This window comes from Bombina bombina, chromosome 1 (assembly GCF_027579735.1).
Source record: "Bombina bombina isolate aBomBom1 chromosome 1, aBomBom1.pri, whole genome shotgun sequence".
Classification (NCBI taxonomy): domain Eukaryota; kingdom Metazoa; phylum Chordata; class Amphibia; order Anura; family Bombinatoridae; genus Bombina; species Bombina bombina.
In genome coordinates, this window is record NC_069499.1 from 1269868431 (window position 1) to 1269890381 (window position 21951).

Here is a 21951-nt window from a genome sequence, read left to right on the forward strand (position 1 = left end):
GCACCACTATACCCATAGAGGATAGTTGTGCTTTCAAAGATCCTATGGATAAAAAATTAGAAGGTTTGCTTAAAAAGATGTTTGTTCAGCAGGGTTACCTTCTACAACCAATTTCATGCATTGTCCCTGTCGCTACAGCCGCATGTTTCTGGTTCGATGAGCTGATAAAGGCGGTCGACAGTGATTCTCCTCCTTATGAGGAGATTATGGACAGAATCAATGCTCTCAAATTGGCTAATTCTTTCACCCTAGACGCCACTTTGCAATTGGCTAGGTTAGCGGCTAAGAATTCTGGGTTTGCTATTGTGGCGCGCAGAGCGCTTTGGTTGAAATCTTGGTCGGCTGATGCGTCTTCCAAGAACAAGCTACTTAACATTCCTTTCAAGGGGAAAACGCTGTTTGGCCCTGACTTGAAAGAGATTATCTCGGATATCACTGGGGGTAAGGGCCACGCCCTTCCTCAGGATCGGCCTTTCAAGGCAAAAAATAAACCTAATTTTCGGCCCTTTCGTAGAAACGGACCAGCCCAAAGTGCTACGTCCTCTAAGCAGGAGGGTAATACTTCTCAAGCCAAGCCAGCTTGGAGACCAATGCAAGGCTGGAACAAGGGAAAGCAGGCCAAGAAACCTGCCACTGCTACCAAGACAGCATGAAATGTTGGCCCCCGATCCGGGACCGGATCTGGTGGGGGGCAGACTCTCTCTCTTCGCTCAGGCTTGGGCAAGAGATGTTCTGGATCCTTGGGCGCTAGAAATAGTCTCCCAAGGTTATCTTCTGGAATTCAAGGGACTTCCCCCAAGGGGGAGGTTCCACAGGTCTCAGTTGTCTTCAGACCACATAAAAAGACAGGCATTCTTACATTGTGTAGAAGACCTGTTAAAAATGGGAGTGATTCATCCCGTTCCATTAAGAGAACAAGGGATGGGGTTCTACTCCAATCTGTTTATAGTTCCCAAAAAAGAGGGAACGTTCAGACCAATCTTAGATCTCAAGATCTTAAACAAGTTTCTCAAGGTTCCATCGTTCAAGATGGAAACCATTCGAACTATTCTTCCTTCCATCCAGGAAGGTCAATTCATGACCACGGTGGATTTAAAGGATGCGTATCTACATATTCCTATCCACAAGGAACATCATCGGTTCCTGAGGTTCGCATTCCTGGACAAACATTACCAGTTCGTGGCGCTTCCTTTCGGATTAGCCACTGCTCCAAGGATTTTCACAAAGGTACTAGGGTCCCTTCTAGCTGTGCTAAGACCAAGGGGCATTGCTGTAGTACCTTACTTGGACGACATTCTGATTCAAGCGTCGTCCCTTCCTCAAGCAAAGGCTCACACGGACATTGTCCTGGCCTTTCTCAGATCTCACGGATGGAAAGTGAACGTGGAAAAGAGTTCTCTATCTCCGTCAACAAGGGTTCCCTTCTTGGGAACAATAATAGACTCCTTAGAAATGAGGATTTTTCTGACAGAGGCCAGAAAAACAAAACTTCTAGACTCTTGTCGGATACTCCATTCCGTTCCTCTTCCTTCCATAGCTCAGTGCATGGAAGTGATCGGGTTGATGGTAGCGGCAATGGACATAGTTCCTTTTGCACGCATTCATCTAAGACCATTACAACTGTGCATGCTCAGTCAGTGGAATGGGGACTATACAGACTTGTCTCCGAAGATACAAGTAAATCAGAGGACCAGAGACTCACTCCGTTGGTGGCTGTCCCTGGACAACCTGTCACGAGGGATGACATTCCGCAGACCAGAGTGGGTCATTGTCACGACCGATGCCAGTCTGATGGGCTGGGGCGCGGTCTGGGGATCCCTGAAAGCTCAGGGTCTTTGGTCTCGGGAAGAATCTCTTCTACCGATAAATATTCTGGAACTGAGAGCGATATTCAATGCTCTCAAGGCTTGGCCTCAGCTAGCGAGGGCCAAGTTCATACGGTTTCAATCAGACAACATGACAACTGTTGCGTACATCAACCATCAGGGGGGAACAAGGAGTTCCCTGGCGATGGAAGAAGTGACCAAAATCATTCTATGGGCGGAGTCTCACTCCTGCCACCTGTCTGCTATCCACATCCCAGGAGTGGAAAATTGGGAAGCGGATTTTCTGAGTCGTCAGACATTGCATCCGGGGGAGTGGGAACTCCATCCGGAAATCTTTGCCCAAGTCACTCAGCTGTGGGGCATTCCAGACATGGATCTGATGGCCTCTCGTCAGAACTTCAAAGTTCCTTGCTACGGGTCCAGATCCAGGGATCCCAAGGCGGCTCTAGTGGATGCACTAGTAGCACCTTGGACCTTCAAACTAGCTTATGTGTTCCCGCCGTTTCCTCTCATCCCCAGGCTGGTAGCCAGGATCAATCAGGAGAGGGCGTCGGTGATCTTGATAGCTCCTGCGTGGCCACGCAGGACTTGGTACGCAGATCTGGTGAATATGTCATCGGCTCCTCCTTGGAAGCTACCTTTGAGACGAGACCTTCTTGTTCAGGGTCCGTTCGAACATCCGAATCTGGTTTCACTCCAGCTGACTGCTTGGAGATTGAACGCTTGATCTTATCGAAGCGAGGATTCTCAGATTCTGTTATCGATACTCTTGTTCAGGCCAGAAAGCCTGTAACTAGAAAGATTTACCACAAAATTTGGAAAAAATATATCTGTTGGTGTGAATCTAAAGGATTCCCTTGGGACAAGGTTAAGATTCCTAGGATTCTATCCTTCCTTCAAGAAGGATTGGAAAAAGGATTATCTGCAAGTTCCCTGAAGGGACAGATTTCTGCCTTGTCTGTGTTACTTCACAAAAAGCTGGCCGCTGTGCCAGATGTTCAAGCCTTTGTTCAGGCTCTGGTTAGAATTAAGCCTGTTTACAAACCTTTGACTCCTCCTTGGAGTCTCAATTTAGTTCTTTCAGTTCTTCAGGGGGTTCCGTTTGAACCCTTGCATTCCGTTGATATTAAGTTATTATCTTGGAAAGTTTTGTTTTTAGTTGCAATTTCTTCTGCTAGAAGAGTTTCAGAATTATCTGCTCTGCAGTGTTCTCCTCCTTATCTGGTGTTCCATGCAGATAAGGTGGTTTTACGTACTAAACCTGGTTTTCTTCCAAAAGTTGTTTCTAACAAAAACATTAACCAGGAGATTATCGTACCTTCTCTGTGTCCGAAACCAGTTTCAAAGAAGGAACGTTTGTTGCACAATTTGGATGTTGTTCGCGCTCTAAAATTCTATTTAGATGCTACAAAGGATTTTAGACAAACATCTTCCTTGTTTGTTGTTTATTCTGGTAAAAGGAGAGGTCAAAAAGCAACTTCTACCTCTCTCTCTTTTTGGATTAAAAGCATCATCAGATTGGCTTACGAGACTGCCGGACGGCAGCCTCCCGAAAGAATCACAGCTCATTCCACTAGGGCTGTGGCTTCCACATGGGCCTTCAAGAACGAGGCTTCTGTTGATCAGATATGTAGGGCAGCGACTTGGTCTTCACTGCACACTTTTACCAAATTTTACAAGTTTGATACTTTTGCTTCTTCTGAGGCTATTTTTGGGAGAAAGGTTTTGCAAGCCGTGGTGCCTTCCATTTAGGTGACCTGATTTGCTCCCTCCCTTCATCCGTGTCCTAAAGCTTTGGTATTGGTTCCCACAAGTAAGGATGACGCCGTGGACCGGACACACCTATGTTGGAGAAAACAGAATTTATGTTTACCTGATAAATTACTTTCTCCAACGGTGTGTCCGGTCCACGGCCCGCCCTGGTTTTTTTAATCAGGTCTGATAATTTATTTTCTTTAACTACAGTCACCACGGTACCATATGGTTTCTCCTATGCAAATATTCCTCCTTAACGTCGGTCGAATGACTGGGGTAGGCGGAGCCTAGGAGGGATCATGTGACCAGCTTTGCTGGGCTCTTTGCCATTTCCTGTTGGGGAAGAGAATATCCCACAAGTAAGGATGACGCCGTGGACCGGACACACCGTTGGAGAAAGTAATTTATCAGGTAAACATAAATTCTGTTTTTAAGGTGGAAGCAGCAGGCTTTAGCCAAGGATTGAATGTTAGGAGTGAAAGAAAGATCTGAGTCAAATGTGACCCTGAGACATCGTGCATGCGGGGTAGGGGTAGTGATGGAGTTGTCGACAGTTATAGAAATATTGGCGGTGGAGATTTTGGAAGAAGGGGGGAAAATGAAGAGCTCAGTTTTGGAGAGATTTAGCTTGAGGTAGTGAGAGTATACTGAGTATAATTCTTGTATAATTCTATTTTTAATGCCTCACTTATAAAATGTTCACTTTGAAAATGTGAACAAATGTTGTTGTAGCAATGCACAGGCCAGTGCAATGCACAGCCCAAACTAGTGTGAAACTTTGTTTAGCTCAGGGTTTATGGAGCTGGCTAGGCTTAGTGCCATCTCTTCCTTGTGTCATCTGCTTGTGCGGAGGTGTTAGGGAGACTAGTCCTGCTAGTAGGATTTTTTTCACCTCGAGGTATCCCTTGGTTGTCCTGAGGCTCTGAGAAGTATCTTCATACGACTTCTAGCCTTGCTCCTTGGAGCGTTGGGCTTTAGCTAGGGGTGGTTCCTTCTTTGGTTGGGGCTTTTGAGTTCTCTCGCTATCTGGATTTTCTGGATATGCTTCCATACCCTTGCGTCTGTCCTTTTGGCCAGTTGGGGTGTTTAGTTCTAGGGTAAGGTTTGCCTGAACTATTTGGTACCCGGATCTGTTTTTCTTCTTGAGATTTCTGGTTGCTGAAGCTTCGCTTGGCCTTTTTCCTGACCCAATATAGTTTTGAAATCTTGGATCTCTGGCTGGTTGGGGTGTTCCACTGTAGTGAGAACTTGGGCTATGTCCTTGCTGCATCTACCTGACCTGGCCATGGTTGTCCAGGTTCTCTGAGTATTTTTTACTCTTTGTCACAGAGTAGCCCATGTCATCTGGTGGTTAGCCGTGTGGCTTGTGCCTCAAGGGTGGTTGGTTCATACTCAGCTGCTGGCGTTGGATGTCCAATTTCTGGTGCGCCTTAGAGTTGCATTCCCTTGGTCAGCTTGACAGTATTCCTGTGCAGGGCCGGATTTACATCTCAGGTGGCTGTAGGCACAAAAACCTGAAGCCCCCCCCCCCCCCCCCCCCAGAAAAAAAGTGGAAAAAATTAGGACTTTTTTTTTATTATTATTTAGGACAACTAAAAATAAATATTAGATGTAAAATTACATTTTCCCTTTTATGGAGATACACAAATACACACACCAATTGCAATATTTGTTGTAATTGAAGCTACACCAAAAATCAATATTCACTTGACTCAAATGGCCATACCATTTCTATTATGTATAACAAAAACAAATCATGTTAAACTTTTAATGCAAAATATTCTAAAGAAAACCCTATTTAAAGGGACATAAAAAGTGACAGTTTGATGGGCATTTTATTATTGCACTAGTGCTTTTACAGAAGTGTGTTAGCCTCTTGCAAAAGAGTTAAACACATAGTCAATGTCAGTTCTGAGACAGCAATATACATCTGTGCAGACCCAGATGGGCTCATAGGACATGTTTATTGACAAGCCATTAGTGTATTGCTTTTCTGGAGATGACTTTGACTATGTGCTTAACATTTTGTTGGAGTTAAACACAGTTTTGTGTAAACAATAGCAATATTAAAACTAGCAGCATGTAAGCTCATCACCATCAACAACCTGTGCAGCCAGTGGAAGAAAATATAAAATGTAGGTATTTTTTTTTACTACATGAAAAAAATCTTGTAAACTCTGATATTTTTGGTACAAATACACACAGATGTTACATTTATTTTGTTCTGAAATATAAGTATAATATGATGTTGCTCTCAATGGAAAACATGGAATGTTGTAGGATTATATGTAATCCAGGGGTCAACAAATGTGTTTAAAATTAGAATTTAGAAATTCAATTTACCACAATACAAATATACCACACTTACTTGATAAAAGAACAGATTAACAATTTTTAATGTGATGTGTATATATATATATATATATATATATATATATATATATATATATATATATATATATATATATGTGTGTGTGTGTGATGTGTGTGTATGTGTATATATATGTGTGTGTGTGTGTGTGTGTGTATATATATATATATATATATATATATATATATACACATACATATACATACATACAAACAAATATGCCATGTGAGTGGTTTACACACATACACATTTTACAGCCTTACAGTCTACAAACTTTGATGTCAAAGTGCCCTAAAGGCTGTAAATCGCAATTGGCAGCTTGTAATAAAGAGCATAGCAGCTAGTCCCACATAACCTCCACACCTCCAAGGCCTATATAGAACAAAAACATTCATCCTGAAGCAGAATTTAAACTCCTGGCTATAAAAAAGGAATACAGCACATAACAAGTGAATTAACTGCAACCCTCTCTGGTAGCCAAGGGGTTAAAGTGCTCTGCTTGTTATGTTTTCACTCTAGGCAGCATTAGAAGCCTTGTACAGTCCTAACCTGTTCTGAAGCTTTCATTCCTCAACAAAAAGTTTCTGCACCACATCAGCATGGAGCTTGGCTGTGTGAGGCAACAGAAGTACATAAAATAAAAGTGAAACTAAACATGCCTGGTGAAAATGGGAGGAGTTTAGTTTTAATCTTTGCCCCTCTCTCCTTCATGGCTCCCTCAACTGCTGTAACATATTCCCAATGAAACACTCGACTTTGTACTTACTAAAATAAATGCCCTCTAAAAAAAAAAAAAAAAAAATTTTTTTTTTTTTTTTTTTACTGACAGGCAGGCGCCCCTCACTGCAAGGCACCTGTAGGCACATGCCTACTGTGCCTAATGGGAAATCCGGCCCTGTTCCTGTGGATTCCCTGCGCTGCAGGCGAATGGGTTGACTGTGCCTCTGCTCGGCAAGCTACTTGTAGGGGGGTCCTTTTCTAGGACATCTGTGTAGGGAATTTCTCTTCCCATTAGCCGGTGCATTCGGGCCTTGAGGACAGTTGTTGAGGACACTTCTGGCATCATCCCTTTTCTTTAGGGGATATTCTCCTCCCTATTGCAAGAGTTTGATCTTAGTAAATAAAAATATAGTTTTGTAGCAATATTTGATACCCAGAGGTTAATAATGAATCAGTGGGTTAATTAATATTGCAGTTAATACAGAAGTATTCTCAGTTTCCAGCAACACCTGAGTACAGCTAAGGAATTAGATTATCCTGATTAAACTGAAAAGCAGGATAAGTGAATTACTTAGTAACCTTTTTTAAATTAATCTTGCTGTAAAAATGAGGCAGTTCAAAGATTATTGTAATCAAAAAGGCAAATATGTACAAGTGAAAAGAAATCACAATCTAGTTTATGCAAAAGGTTCCCAAGTAAGTTAGTTTAGAAATGATTAAACAATTCATTTAGTTAGAAAAATAAATGCAGTTCCTTTTCTTAAGGTTGAAATAATAAGCGGTGCAGTTTGAATCAGTAACAAACTTTAACTTCAGTTTGCAACAATTAATTAGTAGCAAGTTATTTAAATGAAGACAATGTTAGCACAGTTCATTGTATGAAATGAAAATACTTGCGATTAGTTTTAATCCTTGGAAATGCAGGGAACAAGCAGCTACTGTGAAAGGAAACCTGCACAGGAGCTGTGAGCTGGATATAGTGAAAGGAAAAGCAGCTTCAGTTAGTGAAGAGATCCTGATGCAGCAGAGACTTGACTTGAACTGGAAACAGGAAGTAATCACCGGGAGTTGTCCTAGAGCAAGCAGGTGCAGTAACAACTACAATCTGTGTGAACAAAATAATCAAGCAATGATAGCTAGAGATGTGAAGTTTAAATAGGCTGAAAAATAGGAGGGGACATGATGTCATTTATGACAGGCTATGATGGAAGCATTACACCTATGGAGATAGAGTCCATGCTTTGGGCTTCTCCTGGATGGGAGGCGGAAAAGTGGGATTAGTTCCCCCTGGGGTCTTGTTGGCTCCAAGCAGACTTGTTGGGCCTTTATTTGATAGATCCTTAGGTCTATGGCCTTGTTGTCTGTTTCAGAGTCGGGTTGTACTTGTGTCTGTGGGGATGGCTCTGCTATCCTTACGCTCGTTCCTGTACCTGTTTTGGGATTCTTTTGTTTCCCTGTCTTGGATCCCTGAGACTGGGTTGGTCCAGCTGAGTTTGGGTCTGCAGGTCAGGATGGCCGAGCGGTCTGAGGAACTGCGTTCGGGATGAAGTCTCCTCTGGATGTGTGAGCTTTGTTGAGCTAGCTTAGTCTGCTAGGGTATATATTTTCCTTTCAACTTGCTCCATTGATTAGAAGAGGGTTTACTCTTCCTTCAGGTTCTGAAGGTATACTCTCCTTCTCGGGGGGCCTCGATTGAGGTTTTGTGTTCCTCTTTTCGGGGACCTGTGTGTTGGTCTGGCAACTTAGGTTGCCTGGAACATGCCCCTGTCTGGGGGTTGCTTTTGCTGTCTGTTTTTTGCTTCACTGCTTCTTCTTCCTCGAAAGTACCCTCTGTGTTCTCAAACTTGGGTTTTTTCACCTGGGTGTATTACACACTTTTTCATGGTCGAATACTTTGGTATTCTATGTCCAGACACTGGGAGGACTTTGCCTCTTCAGTTGCATTCCGTGCTTGCAGGATGTTGAAGAGACGTCTGTTCTGTCTCTGTGCCCGGTCTTATCCGGGTTTCGCTTGGTATAGGCGTGGCCTCCTTTCCCTGTTTGGGTCCCTTTGGGTCTCTGTGAGCTGGGCTCAATCGTGGAGGTGTTCTTTTTGTATTAGGGGACCTTTCGGTTTCCTTGGTTCTCCTTTGCCTTGTTCCCTTGGTTTTTTTTGGCTGGTGTCTCCTTCATTTGTGGAGATGAGCGGTAGGGGACAATTTATTGGGCGACATTGTCTCCTGGAGGACTGTTGTCTCAGTCAAGTCCGTTGCGGTCTCTAGCTTGGCTTCAGGACTAACTGCAAGTCAGTGTCATTGGGGCTTTTCCTCTTAAAATTTTCTCGGCTTCGGATGAAGCAAGGTTTTTTTATCGGGTAGAGGTTCAGGCCTGGTTCCATCAGTATGGGCCGCCTATTGTACCCTCCCGTCTTGGCATTCAGTGTCCTCTATAGCTTGGGTATTGTTTTCCCAAAAATAATGATTGCAGCTGTGGACTCTTTTCATTTTAGAAAAACATAAATTATGCTTACCTGATAATTTCCTTTTCTTCTGATGGAAAGAGTTAACAGCTCCCCACCCGTAATTTTACGTGGGGCGTCCTTATATTCTTCTGGCACCTTTCACCCTAATATTTCTTCTACTGTTCCTTGTTCCTCGGCAGAATGACTGGAGGATGAGGGGATTGGGAGGAGTTTTTAAGTCTTTAGCTGGGTTGTCTTTGCCTCCCCCTGGTGGCCAGGTTCTTATTTACCAAAAGTAATAAATGCAGCTGTGGACTCTTTCCATAAGAAGAAAAGGAATTTATCAGGTAAGCATAATTTATGTTTTTTGGGGTCTGGGGTTTTATGTGACGGTAACCTATTTCTAGGTGTTACAGTAGCTCATGAGTCTTGACGGCTTTTACCAGCTTCGGCTAGTAGACTTGTTTGGATGTTTCTTCCGTTTTCCATCGATCAGAGGTGGACCTAGACTGAGCTTTAGTGTGGCGCCAGGTTGGATCCTTTGGATGCAGTTTGGTCTTTCAGACAGGAAGGCTCTTTGCCTTACAGCTTACAAAGTTAGATTCTTCTTCTGGTTTTGTCCTCCATTTCCCCTTCAGGCCTTTGTTGGCGCTGTGGTGGGGGTTTTGGGTTAAGCCCAGGTCGGGTCTTCACCATAGCCTGGGTTTGACTCAGTCTTGGCAGTCTTTCTGCATTACCGGTGGGGATATGTCTCTCCAGTGGGTTCAGATCTCCCAGTATTGGGGCTTTTTTCTCTTTGTTCCATCGGGGCAGTACTGTTTTGGGCTCTTCACTGTCAGTAGGGAGAGTGTGTTTCTGAGAAATATGGATCAGGATTTTTCCTTCCATGTCTCCTTAGGGCTTTTTTCAGTAGAGAATTTTGCTCTGAGGTCTGATCTTCTGGATCCATGCCAGTTGGGACCTCTTGGGTATTTTTGAGTTTGTGAGTTCCTCCTGTGTAGTCGGAAGGGTCTTAATTTGGGTGGTGGGCGGAGGCCCACTACTGCTCTTGTCAATAATCCGTCTGAGTGTGCTCCTTCTGATAGGATGGTCTTTTCGTTCATCCGTTTTGCTCTGTCTATCCAGACGTTCTTCTAATGTATGAAGTAAACGGATCTAGTTTTCTTTTACAAGATATGACGAGTCCACGGATTTCATCCTTATGGGATTACGCCTCCTGGTCAGTAGGAAGTGGCAAAGAGCACCACAGCAGAGCTGTATATATAGCTCCTCCCTTCCCTCCCACTCCAGTCATTCTCTTTGCCTGTGTTAGTGATAGGAAGAGGTAAAGTGAGGTGTTAGTTTAGATTCTTCAATCAAAAAGTTTTTTATTTTAAAATGGTGCCAGTGAGTACTATTTTTTCAGGGAGAAATAGTCAGTCAATTACTTCCCAAGAGGAGTGGAGACATCTTATTTTTCTGCCGTGATGTTGATGATCTTAGCAAACGTTATCTAAGATCCTGCTGGTTCCCACAGAGCAGTTGAAGGTAGTGTAAAAAAATATCTTCAGCGTGGAGAACTGAGTCATGCTACAAGCAGCATTGAGGTATGTTCAGTCTTTTGTTTCTGGGGAGACTTGTTACATCAGAACAGGCTGACATTATTCTCTAACTGGGGAGGGGTAATCGGTATGCACTATAGAAGACATGGTGTACCTGGAATTCCCTTTTATTGTGATTATTTAATAGTGTGTTTGGTGTTTCACTTTAAATATGCTGTGTGGGCTAACGCTGGGAGATGCGGTTTGCTAGCTGTCGTTATGATGTTGTTATATCTGACTTGGCAGCAGACATTATTCACTGAGGTTGCGCTTTATTGTGTAAAGTGCGTGTATATGAGGGGCACATGGCGTTGTTTAGTATAAGCTGGAGGACCAACATGTTATTTTGTCTTCCCATGCGGGCCTTGGTACGGCTCGAGTTACACCCATGATGGGCGGGGCCTATTTTCGTGCGCTCAGTTGCGCAGTTGTTTACCGGATCGGCAGCAAGGTTCTGTAGCTTCGGTGGGGCCTGAGTCAGTTTGTACTCGTAGGGTACAGAGAGAATTGAGAGCGCTGCTTCAGGAGGATCAGTGTGATCTGGGGGCAGGTAGGCGCCGCAGCAGAGCTGTGGCGAGGTGCAGGGGCCTGAAAAGTGATAAACATTGATAAGGTTGACAAAAATTGATAAACTTATCCAAACTAAGGGTGCAATATTGTTAAGTTAATTTGGGCACATAAAGGCACTTTTTATTGTTGCAAAATTGTTTTGGCTGATTGCAGAAAAATTGTTGTGCTTTTATTATTTAAAGGTGCAGTACATTTTTTAGTTCTAAATTTTTGAGTATATGTTTTGAGTTCAGAACTCAATATATTAAGTAAAGAACGACTATTATTGCTAGTCTGTTTAACATGTCTTAACTTGAGGAATCTACTTGTTCTATGTGTTTAGATGCCATTGTGGAACCCCATCTTACTTTTTGTCCCTCATGTACTGAAAGGGCCTTACAATGTAAAGAGCAGATTTTCTTTAAGGAAAGTGTGTCTAAGGATGATTCTCAGTCTGATGAGAACCAGGGTATGCCGCTACTTTTTCCCCAAGCGTCACAACCTTTAACACCCACCCAAGCGACACCGGGTTCTTCAACCGCGTCTACTTCATTTACTCTGCAGGATATGGCTGCAGTTATGTCATCTACCCTTACAGAGGTTTTATCTAAGTTGCCAGTGTTACAGGGCAAACGCAGCAGGACAGAAGTCAATTTGAATACTGCGACCTCTGATGCTTTGTTGGCTATTTCCGATGTACCCTCGCAGGAATCTGAATTGGGGGTCAGGGAACTTCTGTCTGAGGGGGAACTTTCCGATTCGGGAAGTGTGTTACCTCAGACGGACTCGGACGTCATGTACTTTAGATTTAAGCTTGAACACCTGGATGACTGTGACTCTATTGTGGTACCACCAGAGAAATTGTGTAAGATGGACAAATATTTAGAGGTACCGCTTACTCTGATGTTTTTCCGGTTCCTAGGAGAATCTCAGAAATTATTACGCGGGAATGGGAAAGACCGGGTATCCCGTTCTCACCTTCCCCTAATTGTAAGAAAATGTATCCCATATCTGACACTGTTCGGGACTCTTGGCAAACAGTCCCTAAGGTGGAGGGAGCTGTATCTACCTCGGCTAAGCGTACAACTATTCCTATTGACCCTATGGATAAGAAATTGGAGGGTCTTCTAAAAAAATTATTTTATCGCTGATGTGTCATCTAAGTCAAAGCTTTTGGCTATTCCTTTCCAAGGAAAAACCCTATTCAGGCCTGACGTGAAAGAAATCATTTCTGACATTACTGGAGGTAAGGGTCATCTCCTACCTCAGGATAGAACAGCTAAACTGAGGTGTAAACTAAATAATTTTCGTTCCTTTCAGAACTTCAAAGGAGTCCCCTCTTCTTCCTCTTCTTCCGCTAAACAGGAAGGGAATTTTGCTCAGGCCAAGTCCATCTGGAGACCCAACCAGGCTTGGAATAAGGGTAAACAACCCAACCCAAGAAGCCCGCTGCTGCTACCATGACAGCATGAAGGGGCGGCCCCCGATCCGGGACCGGATCTAGTAGGGGGCAGACTTTCTCTCTTTGCCCAGGCTTGGGTAAGAGATGTTCAGGACCCCTGGACACTGGAAAGGGTATCAACTGGAATTCAAAAATTCTCTCCCAAGGGGGAGCTTTCTTCTTTCACGATTGTCTGTAGACCAGATAAAAAGAGAAGCGTTCTTACGTTGTGTAAAAGACCTCTCTACTATGGGAGTAATTCGTCCCGTTCCAATACTGGAACAGGGGCAGGAGTTTTACTCAAATCTTTTTGTGGTCCCCAAAAAAGAGGGCACGTTTTGACCTATTTTAGATCTAAAAAGTCTAAACAAGTTTCTCAGAGTCCCATCCTTCAAGATGGAGACTATTCGAATAATTCTTCCATTGATCCAGGATTGTCAATATATGACTACCGTGGACTTGAAGGATGCATATCTTCATTTACCTATCCACAAGGATCATCACCAGTTCCTAAGGTTTGCCTTCCTGGACAAACATTTTCAGTTTGTGGGTCTTCCCTTCGGGTTGGCCACAGCACCCAGGATCTTCACGAAGGTTCTGGGGTCCCTTCTAGAGGTTCTCAGGCCGCGGGGCATTGCAGTGGCGCCTTATCTGGACGATATTCTGATCCAGGCGTCGTCTTACCATTTGCCAAAATCTCATACAGACATGGTTCTGTCCTTTCTGAGGACTCACGGGTGGAAGGTGAATCTAGAAAAGAGTTCACTAATTCCACAGACAAGGGTTCCCTTCTTGGGAACTCTAATAGATTCTATATCCATGAAAATTTTCCTGACAGAGGTCAGAAAGTCAAAGATTCTGAATACATGCCGAGACCTTCAGTCCAATCCTCGGCCATCAGTGGCTCAGTGCATGGAGGTGATTGGATTGATGGTGGCAGCAATGGACATCATTCCGTTTGCTCGCTTTCATCTCAGACCACTACACGGATAAAGGTCTTGTTGTCATGAGAGTTCCCTTGTTACAGGCATCTTTCAGGTCAGGGTCCTTTTTACTTTTGGAATTTTTTCCTCCGGGGAGATTTGCGATCTCTTGGTGCTAGCCGAGAAAAGGCTGTTTTCTGAAGGCTTTTTCCTTTAGCTCATATCTGGTTACTCATCAACCATTTTAGGTGTGGAGTGTTCCTTTCTCTCCCTTTGTTGGGAGGAGTTTGCTGGTCCTGATCTCTTCTGGATCTGGAGTATACTTCTTCCGTCTAGAAGGCGCTGGATCAGAGCTTGTCTAGCTAGTTCTTGTTAGAAGGGGTAGCCAACATAGATAGCCGGTTGGTTGGCTTAGCTGCCTGGCAAGCTGAAGGTTGCGTTTTTGGGTTCCAGCTGTAGTTCCTTTCTCTGGCATGTGATTTAGCAAGCAAGTTTTGCTTTTTGTTTGTGTCTCGGTTCCAGAGATTTATGCTTCCAGGTGTTCAGTTGAGTTTGATAGGCCCCTGTCTATGGCAGGGCCAGCACGTTATTTCCTTCTTCTTTTTGGGGTTGGTTTTTCCTTCTGGGGGTGCATCAGGTTCCTTTGTACCTGTACAAGGGGTGAGCTTTAAATCCTTATTCAATGACCTAATTCGTCTGTAGATTGTTTTCTTCTACCCGTCGTGGGTCTGTATTGCAATTTGCAATACGTTCTTCCTTTTTTTGTAATCTCTCTTCTAATAGGGTTATTTCTGGTTTTTCTATTTGTCCATATGGGAAGAGGTTCCACCTTCTTTTGGGGTATTTTACTCTAAGGGTTCTGTCTGTTTTCATCTGAATAGACAATTTTTTTCCTGGGAGGTGGAGGAGTGTTTTCTCTGGTTCTAGGAGCCTGCAGGACACGAGCCTCTTCAGAGGTTTATGGCTCAGTTCAAGTACAGTGCCTTCTTTTGGGTGTCTGTCATAGGATCCTATGGTTCTGATTGTTTGGCGGTTGCTTGGTTCTCCTAATATTCTTGTTTCTTTTTATTTTTTTCTTCTCTTCAGGAAGCCTTCAGGAGTTGGTTTTCTTGCAGGCTGTGGTGCCCTCAGGTTGGGCCGCCTCTTATTTGTTCCCTCCCGTTAGCATTCAGTGTCCTCTGTAGCTTGGGTATAATTTCTCACAAGTAATGAATGCAGCTGTGGACTCTCCCTGTATTTAGAAGAAACACATAAATTATGACTTACCAGATAATTTTCTTTCCTTCGATACAGGGAGAGTGCACAGCTCCCGCCCGTGCTTTCTGGTGGGCGGCCCTAAATTTAAGTTGTTTTCTTCTGGCACCTTTTTCACCCTGATATTTCTCCTACTGTTCCTTGTTCCCTCGGCAGAATGACTGGGGGATGAGGGAAGTGGGGGAGGTATTTAAGCCTTTGGCTGGGTATCTTTGCCTCCTCCTGGTGGTCAGGTTCTGTATTCCCACAAGTAATGAATGCAGCTGTGGACTCTCCCTGTATCGAAGGAAAGGAAATTATCTGGTAAGTCATAATTTATGTTTTTAAGCAACTTTCCAATTTACTATGATCAAACGTACTTTCTTGTTTTGGTATCCTTTGTTGAAAAGCATACCTAGGTAGGCCCAGGTGCCAGCAATAATCTACTGGGAGCTAGCTGGGGATTGGGTGGCTGCACATATATATGTATTTTGTCATTGGCTCACCAGATATGTTCAGCTAGCTGCCAGTAATGCATTGCTGCTCCTTCATCAAAGGATAGCAAGATAATGAAGCAAATTTAATAATAGAAGTAATTTGGAAAGTTCTTTAAAATATAATTTTTCTTTCTGAATCATGAAAGATTAATTTTTAGTTTATTGTATTACATTTGTATGATTCATATAGAGCATACAGTTAAAAAATGTACAATTCTTCTATTATAAAATTTACGTCCGTTCTCTTGGTATCCTGTGGTAAACCTAGCTCTTGTTCTTGAGAGCATACAGAGGCTAGATCAGGAACTTGTATGTGTCCTGAGCACTAAATGTATAAAATTGTTACTGCTGCCCTGTAAAGCACAAGACACATGCACTCTCCTGAACCTATGTAGGTATGTTCTTATGGGAAGGAGCTTAGTTTTAATAAAGTATATCAAAAGAGAGAACAAGAAGATTATTAAACTTGTACATTAATGTAATTATTATTATTATTATTATTATATACAGGTGGCCCTCGGTTTACGCCGGTTCAATTTGCACTTTTTCAGAATAACAACCTTTTTTTCAGTCATGTGACTGCTATTGAAAAGCTTTGGAAAGCAAAGTGCACTAATTAAAATAGCCAGTAGGTGGAGCTGTCCGCTTGTTTTGCAGCAAATTTATGCAACTTAACAGCCTGAAATTGATCTGTGTACACAATAGCAGACATTAGCTATTGAGCAACAAGTTTTTGCAGACACTTCCCTATTATCTTCCTGTCCAGCAGCTTCAGGTGAGGGTGACTAACTGCTTATTATTCACTGCAGATTGAAATGCATAGAATATGTGCAGACCCAATATTATCTAACATGCTAACAATGCAGAGAACTGATTGCAGAAAAATGCAAGTAAAACACGTTTTTGTTCATTAAACTTAGTTTCATGATGATGCAGTCTGTTGTGTGATTATTTTATTTAGTGCTGTTAGCAAATGTTTTTGTTCATTAAACTTAGTTTGATGATGATACAATCTATATTATTAGGTTTATAATGCTGGTTAGCATTTAAAGTCTTAATTTCAAAGCTTTAAAAGTAATGTATTAGGTGTTACTTATGACAATTTTGAGAGGGGCCTGGAACCTAACCCCCTCACTTCCCTTTGACTTATATTATAAACTGGGTTTCAATTTACAACGGTTTCGATTTACAACCATTCCTCCTGGAACCTAACCCCGGCGTAAACTGAGGGCTACCTGTATATATTATTTTTTTTAATCTATAGGGCTATGAAACCCAACATTTTTCTTTCATGATTCACATAGAACATGTAATTGTAAACAACTTTCAAATTTATTTCTGTTATTGAATTTGCTTTGTTCTTTTGTTATCCTTAATTAAAAATAATACATAGGTAGGCCCAAGAGCAGAAAAGCACTATTGGGAGCTATCTGCTGATTGGTGGCTGCATATATATGCCTCTTGTCATTGGCTTATTTAATTTGTTCACCTACCTCCTAGTTGTGCATTGCTGCTTTTTCAATAAAGGATATGAAGGGAACAAAGCAAAATTGATAATAGAAGTGCATTGGAAAGTTGTTTAAAATTGCATGCTCTATCTGACGCATGAAAGAAAAATCTTGGGTTCCATGCCCCTTTAACGTTTTATGGGGAATGAAATCAAATTATTGGATCTACTAGTGATCGTAACATGCAACATTTATTCATTTAGTAGTAGTATAGAAAAATATTGATCTGATATCCAAGATCAAGTTCTTCCCCCAGATGGTCTATTCTAAGATTACTGTCTAGCTCTTCGTAAGAAATTCAGTTTCCACCCATAAAAAGTAATCCACAAATGCAGTGTGTAACATGTTACACCAAATTCATCTTGATATATCCGGATGGTGGCTATAGTTATTTTATGTTATGAGGATTTTCCTTAAATCAATGTGAAGAAATCATAAAAAATGCAAAAATATCAAACCCAGGAAATCATGAAAAATGCTAAAATATCAAATCCAGGAAAACACAATTTTTCAAAGGATATAAAAAGCGTGAAAAGAATAAAAATATGATTTGTCACCAGACGTTCAGAAGTATATATCTGGCGCTGCCAAATCTTGACCTCGGTTGACTGACCCAGTGAACAGCCCCATGTGCAAGATTAACTAGGAATCTCATTTATCTAGGTTTAGAATGTCTTTATTTTTGGCCTTCTGATACAAAAGTAAAAGCATCATTACATCCACATAGAAGAATTTTATAATGCGTATGCTTTTTGACTCTGGGGTGTCATCATTAACAAGGGTGTGTGTGTTTGTTGTATGATGCCTATGTTGTTGAACTAATAGCTGCTGCTTTGGAACAAAAGGTTATTAATACTGACATTTTGCCAGATGATGGATCTTATAAGTATCACCAATACTGAACTCCTGTCCTTTTTTTTTCTTCTCCCCCCAGTTGTTCTAGAGAATCATGAAGTGACCGAAGAGGACATGACCCCTTCTTTGAAACGACAGAGGATAGAAATCAACTGCCAGGATCCATCCATTAAGGTTTTAACATGATCCATTTGTTTTCTTGGCTAGTGCTTTGATACTGATACCAGCAAAGTAATAAATCAGTGAGAGTGGAACCACTATATAACAGGAGCATATATCTTACTGGAAGTTCAGACCTGGCTTGTTTTATTTCCAAGGCACATTGGTGGCATTAGACTTTATAGGGGTTGCATTCACTTTAAGGAACCGTTAAGTGGTCTGCTGTCAGTTTATATTTTCACACAATCTATCAAAGCTGATAGAAGTCATAAAACGTATATATATTGTGCACTTGAAATGGGATTCTATAAATGTTGTAGTCCTCAGCTAATGATAACAAAGGATAGAAAACGATGACTATTTCCATCAAAAGATTATAGATTTCCCCTAAACTTATTGTTGTTTAACTTCTTTCTTGGATTAAATAGGGAACCAAAACATATATTGGTTTGCTATTTAAAAAAAAACAAAAAAACACAACAACAAAAAAGAAAACAGTTGTTTAATAAAAAACATGTTTTGTGCGGCTGTCTACCAGTAGGGTTGTGGTAGTTGTCTTCACTAGCCAGTGAACAACTGATCGTCAGTAGCATCAGCATTTACAGGAAAAAACATTTATTCGGTGTTTAATTGTTGTGTTTTTAAATGTTGTATGCATGATGCATTTTATAAGTGCAAAAAAGAGGGGGTGTTGGTTACTGCGCAGTGAAACTCTATTAAGCCTATGAGAAAACAAGAGGACTCTCCAACCTCTAAAATACAAGTAAATAATTTAGAATCAATTGGTTACCAAAGGGAACCAAAAAATGCTGGTATCATAGGCGCTAGTGAAAGCTTAAAATAGTGATGTTGCTTATTTTGGAAAACTTATAAATGTGAAAATGAAATAAAAATAGAGGTTCTATTATGTGAATAAATGTGATAAATTAGTGTCACAATAATTTGTGTATTGCAGAATCTGCATAAATTTAATAACACGTGAAAAATAACATATACAAATAACAAATACAAAAAGGATATTGCAGCAGATACAATTAAAAAATGTAGCCGATACAAAAATATATTTGCAAAAGAAACAATTACGTTGATCAGACGCAGTTGAAGTGTAGTATACAATTTGCAACAATTATTATATGAAGAATAAGATAAAAAATAGGATAAAAAATAGAAAGCTTAGATGAAATCCACTTGAGACCATACAATCAGATGAACCGATTCCGATGAACAGTTTGGATGAATATTGCTTGTCTCGTCTCAGTTGAAACATCCAGGTCTGGACCGAAAATGGTGATGAAGCGGATGATTCCCTCTTTCAGGTACACTATCCAACGATACCAGCACTTAGATACGGCGTCTCATTATGGCGTTCATGTGGAAGATAGATTTTCATCCGAATCACCTTTGCCAGCAGGTAGCCGAAGTCTGGTTCTACGGAAGCCTTGAGGGGACAAAATACTTGCAACAAAGAGCAACGCGTTTCAACCCGCTAAGGGTCTTTTTCAAGCTCTCGAAGTGTTAGAAAATTGGCTATTTAAAGCCCTCGGAACAATTTCATTGGTTAAACATGGTGGGTGTGAACGTAGTCGTTTATATCTTTGTGGATCTGCATGAATATAATTTAAATACATTTAATTGATTTTAACCTATTCAAATATATCAGTAAGGAGTGGCTATGTACCGTTTTTATGATTTCTATAGTCTTATTATTATATGTGCCGCAGAATATGTCAGGTTGACAATGAATTATGGTAGAATAATATCGCTGCTAACTTGAAGTATGCAATTTTGAAATATTTTATACCCACTATTATCTTATTATCATATGTTCCGTATTTGTTTGTCTGATAACCAATGATGGTAGAATAATATTGCTGCTAACTTGTTATATACAATTTTTAAAACTTCACACCCACCATGTTTAACCAATGAAATTGTTCCAAGGGCTTTAAATAGCCAATTTTCTAACATTTCGAGAGCTTGAAAAAGACCCTTAGCGGGTTGAAACGCGTTGCTCTTTGTTGCAAGTATTTTGTCCCCTCAAGGCTTCCGTAGAACCAGACTTCGGCTACCTGCTCGCAAAGGTGATTCGGATGAAAATCTATCTTCCACATGAACGCCTTATTGAGACGCCGTATCTAAGTGCTGGTATCGTTGGATAGTGTACCTGAAAGAGGGAATCATCCACTTCATCACCGTTTTCGGTCCAGACCTGGATGTTTCAACTGAGACGAGACAAGCAATATTCATCCAAACTGTTCATCGGAATCGGTTCATCTGATTGTATGGTCTCAAGTGGATTTCATCTAAGCTTTCTATTTTTTATCCTATTTTTTATCGTATTCTTCATATAATAATTGTTGCAAATTGTATACTACACTTCAATTGCGTCTGATCAATGCAATTGTTTCTTTTGCAAATATATTTTTGTATCGGCTATATTTTTTAATTGTATCTGCTGCAATATCCTTTTTTAATTGTATCTGCTGCAATATCCTTTTTGTATTTGTTATTTGTATATTTTATTTTTCACGTGTTATTAAATTTATGCAGATTCTGCAATACACAAATTATTGTGACACTAATTTATCACATTTATTCACATAATAGAACCTCTATTTTTATTTTATTTTCACATTTATAAGTTTTCCAAAATAAGCAACATCACTATTTTAAGCTTTCACTAGCGCCTATGATACCAGAATGTTTTGGTTCCCTTTGGTAACCAATTGATTCTAAATTATTTACATGATGCATTTTATGCAATGTCCCTTTAAAGTCCACACAAATATATATGTAATTAATTATCCCTTGCTTAATATGAGATTATTTATTTATTTGAATCACTTGATGACATCACATATAAAGGAAAAACAATATAGGATGAAAACTATATCAACCCACATAAAGTAATTCCATGTGTCTCATTGGCCTGAATGTGAATAAGTGCATATGTCATTGTTCTTTTGGTTAGTCTGTGTCCAGTCACTTGCAGAGAGCAAAAATAAGTATAAAAATAAATGGAAACCTTGTCCCTAGTATAACTATAATCTAAGGTAAGAGATAAACTGACAATATTTGTATATATTTACTCTGAAGCTGAAGCACAGAAAGAGTAACACCAGAACAAGGGGTAATGATCTCATGTGGAAAGGAAGTAGGTTCAATAGTAATTTGTGAAAGAAATGTTTACAGGATAAAGGGCGGATTCATGGAAGTTCCATTAGAGGTTGGTAAAGACAAACACTGGGAGGGGCCTCAGGGAAGCCTGATAAAGGCTGTCATTTATTTAGTCTCACACAGGGTATATGGGCAGACTTGATGAGCCTATGGTTCTTATCGTCACCAGAACCTATGTTTCTATGTAGCAAATGCCTACTGGTCTAATATGTCCATGAGAGAATTCTAGGTTCTTCAATTGTTAGCTGTAACTGAACATGTAACCAATAGTGTAAATAAACATAATGTACTAATTACTTGTTCAGGACTCCAGCATTTAACAACATGGATTCCTTATGACCATTCAAAAGGACCACTGCAGAGCACATTTATATGTAGATATCAATAAATGCTCAAGCATTATCATTATGTTTAGTCTCCTTTTGTCATTAAAAATTATAATGGAAAATTATAAAATCCTGAGTAAGAAAATGTTATGTTTAGGAAGAGTACGAGAGATAAACCACATTTAGTTGAATTTGGTATGAAGATAGCAGTGAGCAGTTGTTTTACAAAAGCCAGCAAAATATATAAAGCATTCATGGATTTTATGATACCGGGTCAGGCTTAGTGGATTTAAAGAAAAACAAAGCACTGGGCAAACTAAATTTATATATATATATATATATATGTGTGTATATGTATGTATGTATGTATATATATATATATATATGTGCGTGCGTGTGTGTGTGTATATGTATGTATGTATGTATGTATATATATATGTGTGCGTGCGTGCGTGTGTGTGTGTATATGTATGTATGTATATATATATATATGTGTGCGTGCGTGTGTGTGTCTGTGTATATGTACTGTGTATATAAATATATATATATATATATATATATAAGCATGTTTGTACTTCTGCTATGTATTTA

General features: G+C 40.7%; 1 protein-coding gene across 1 annotated transcript in view; it reads left to right on the top strand.

Moving 5' to 3' along the window:
• BANP (BTG3 associated nuclear protein) overlaps positions 1–21951 on the top strand; it is a 1088809-nt gene that overhangs the window by 67571 nt on the left and 999287 nt on the right. The window contains exon 3 of the mRNA XM_053701244.1: positions 17778–17872. Within this exon, the coding sequence (XP_053557219.1) occupies positions 17778–17872 (95 nt within the window). The remainder of the gene's footprint in view (positions 1–17777; positions 17873–21951) is intronic.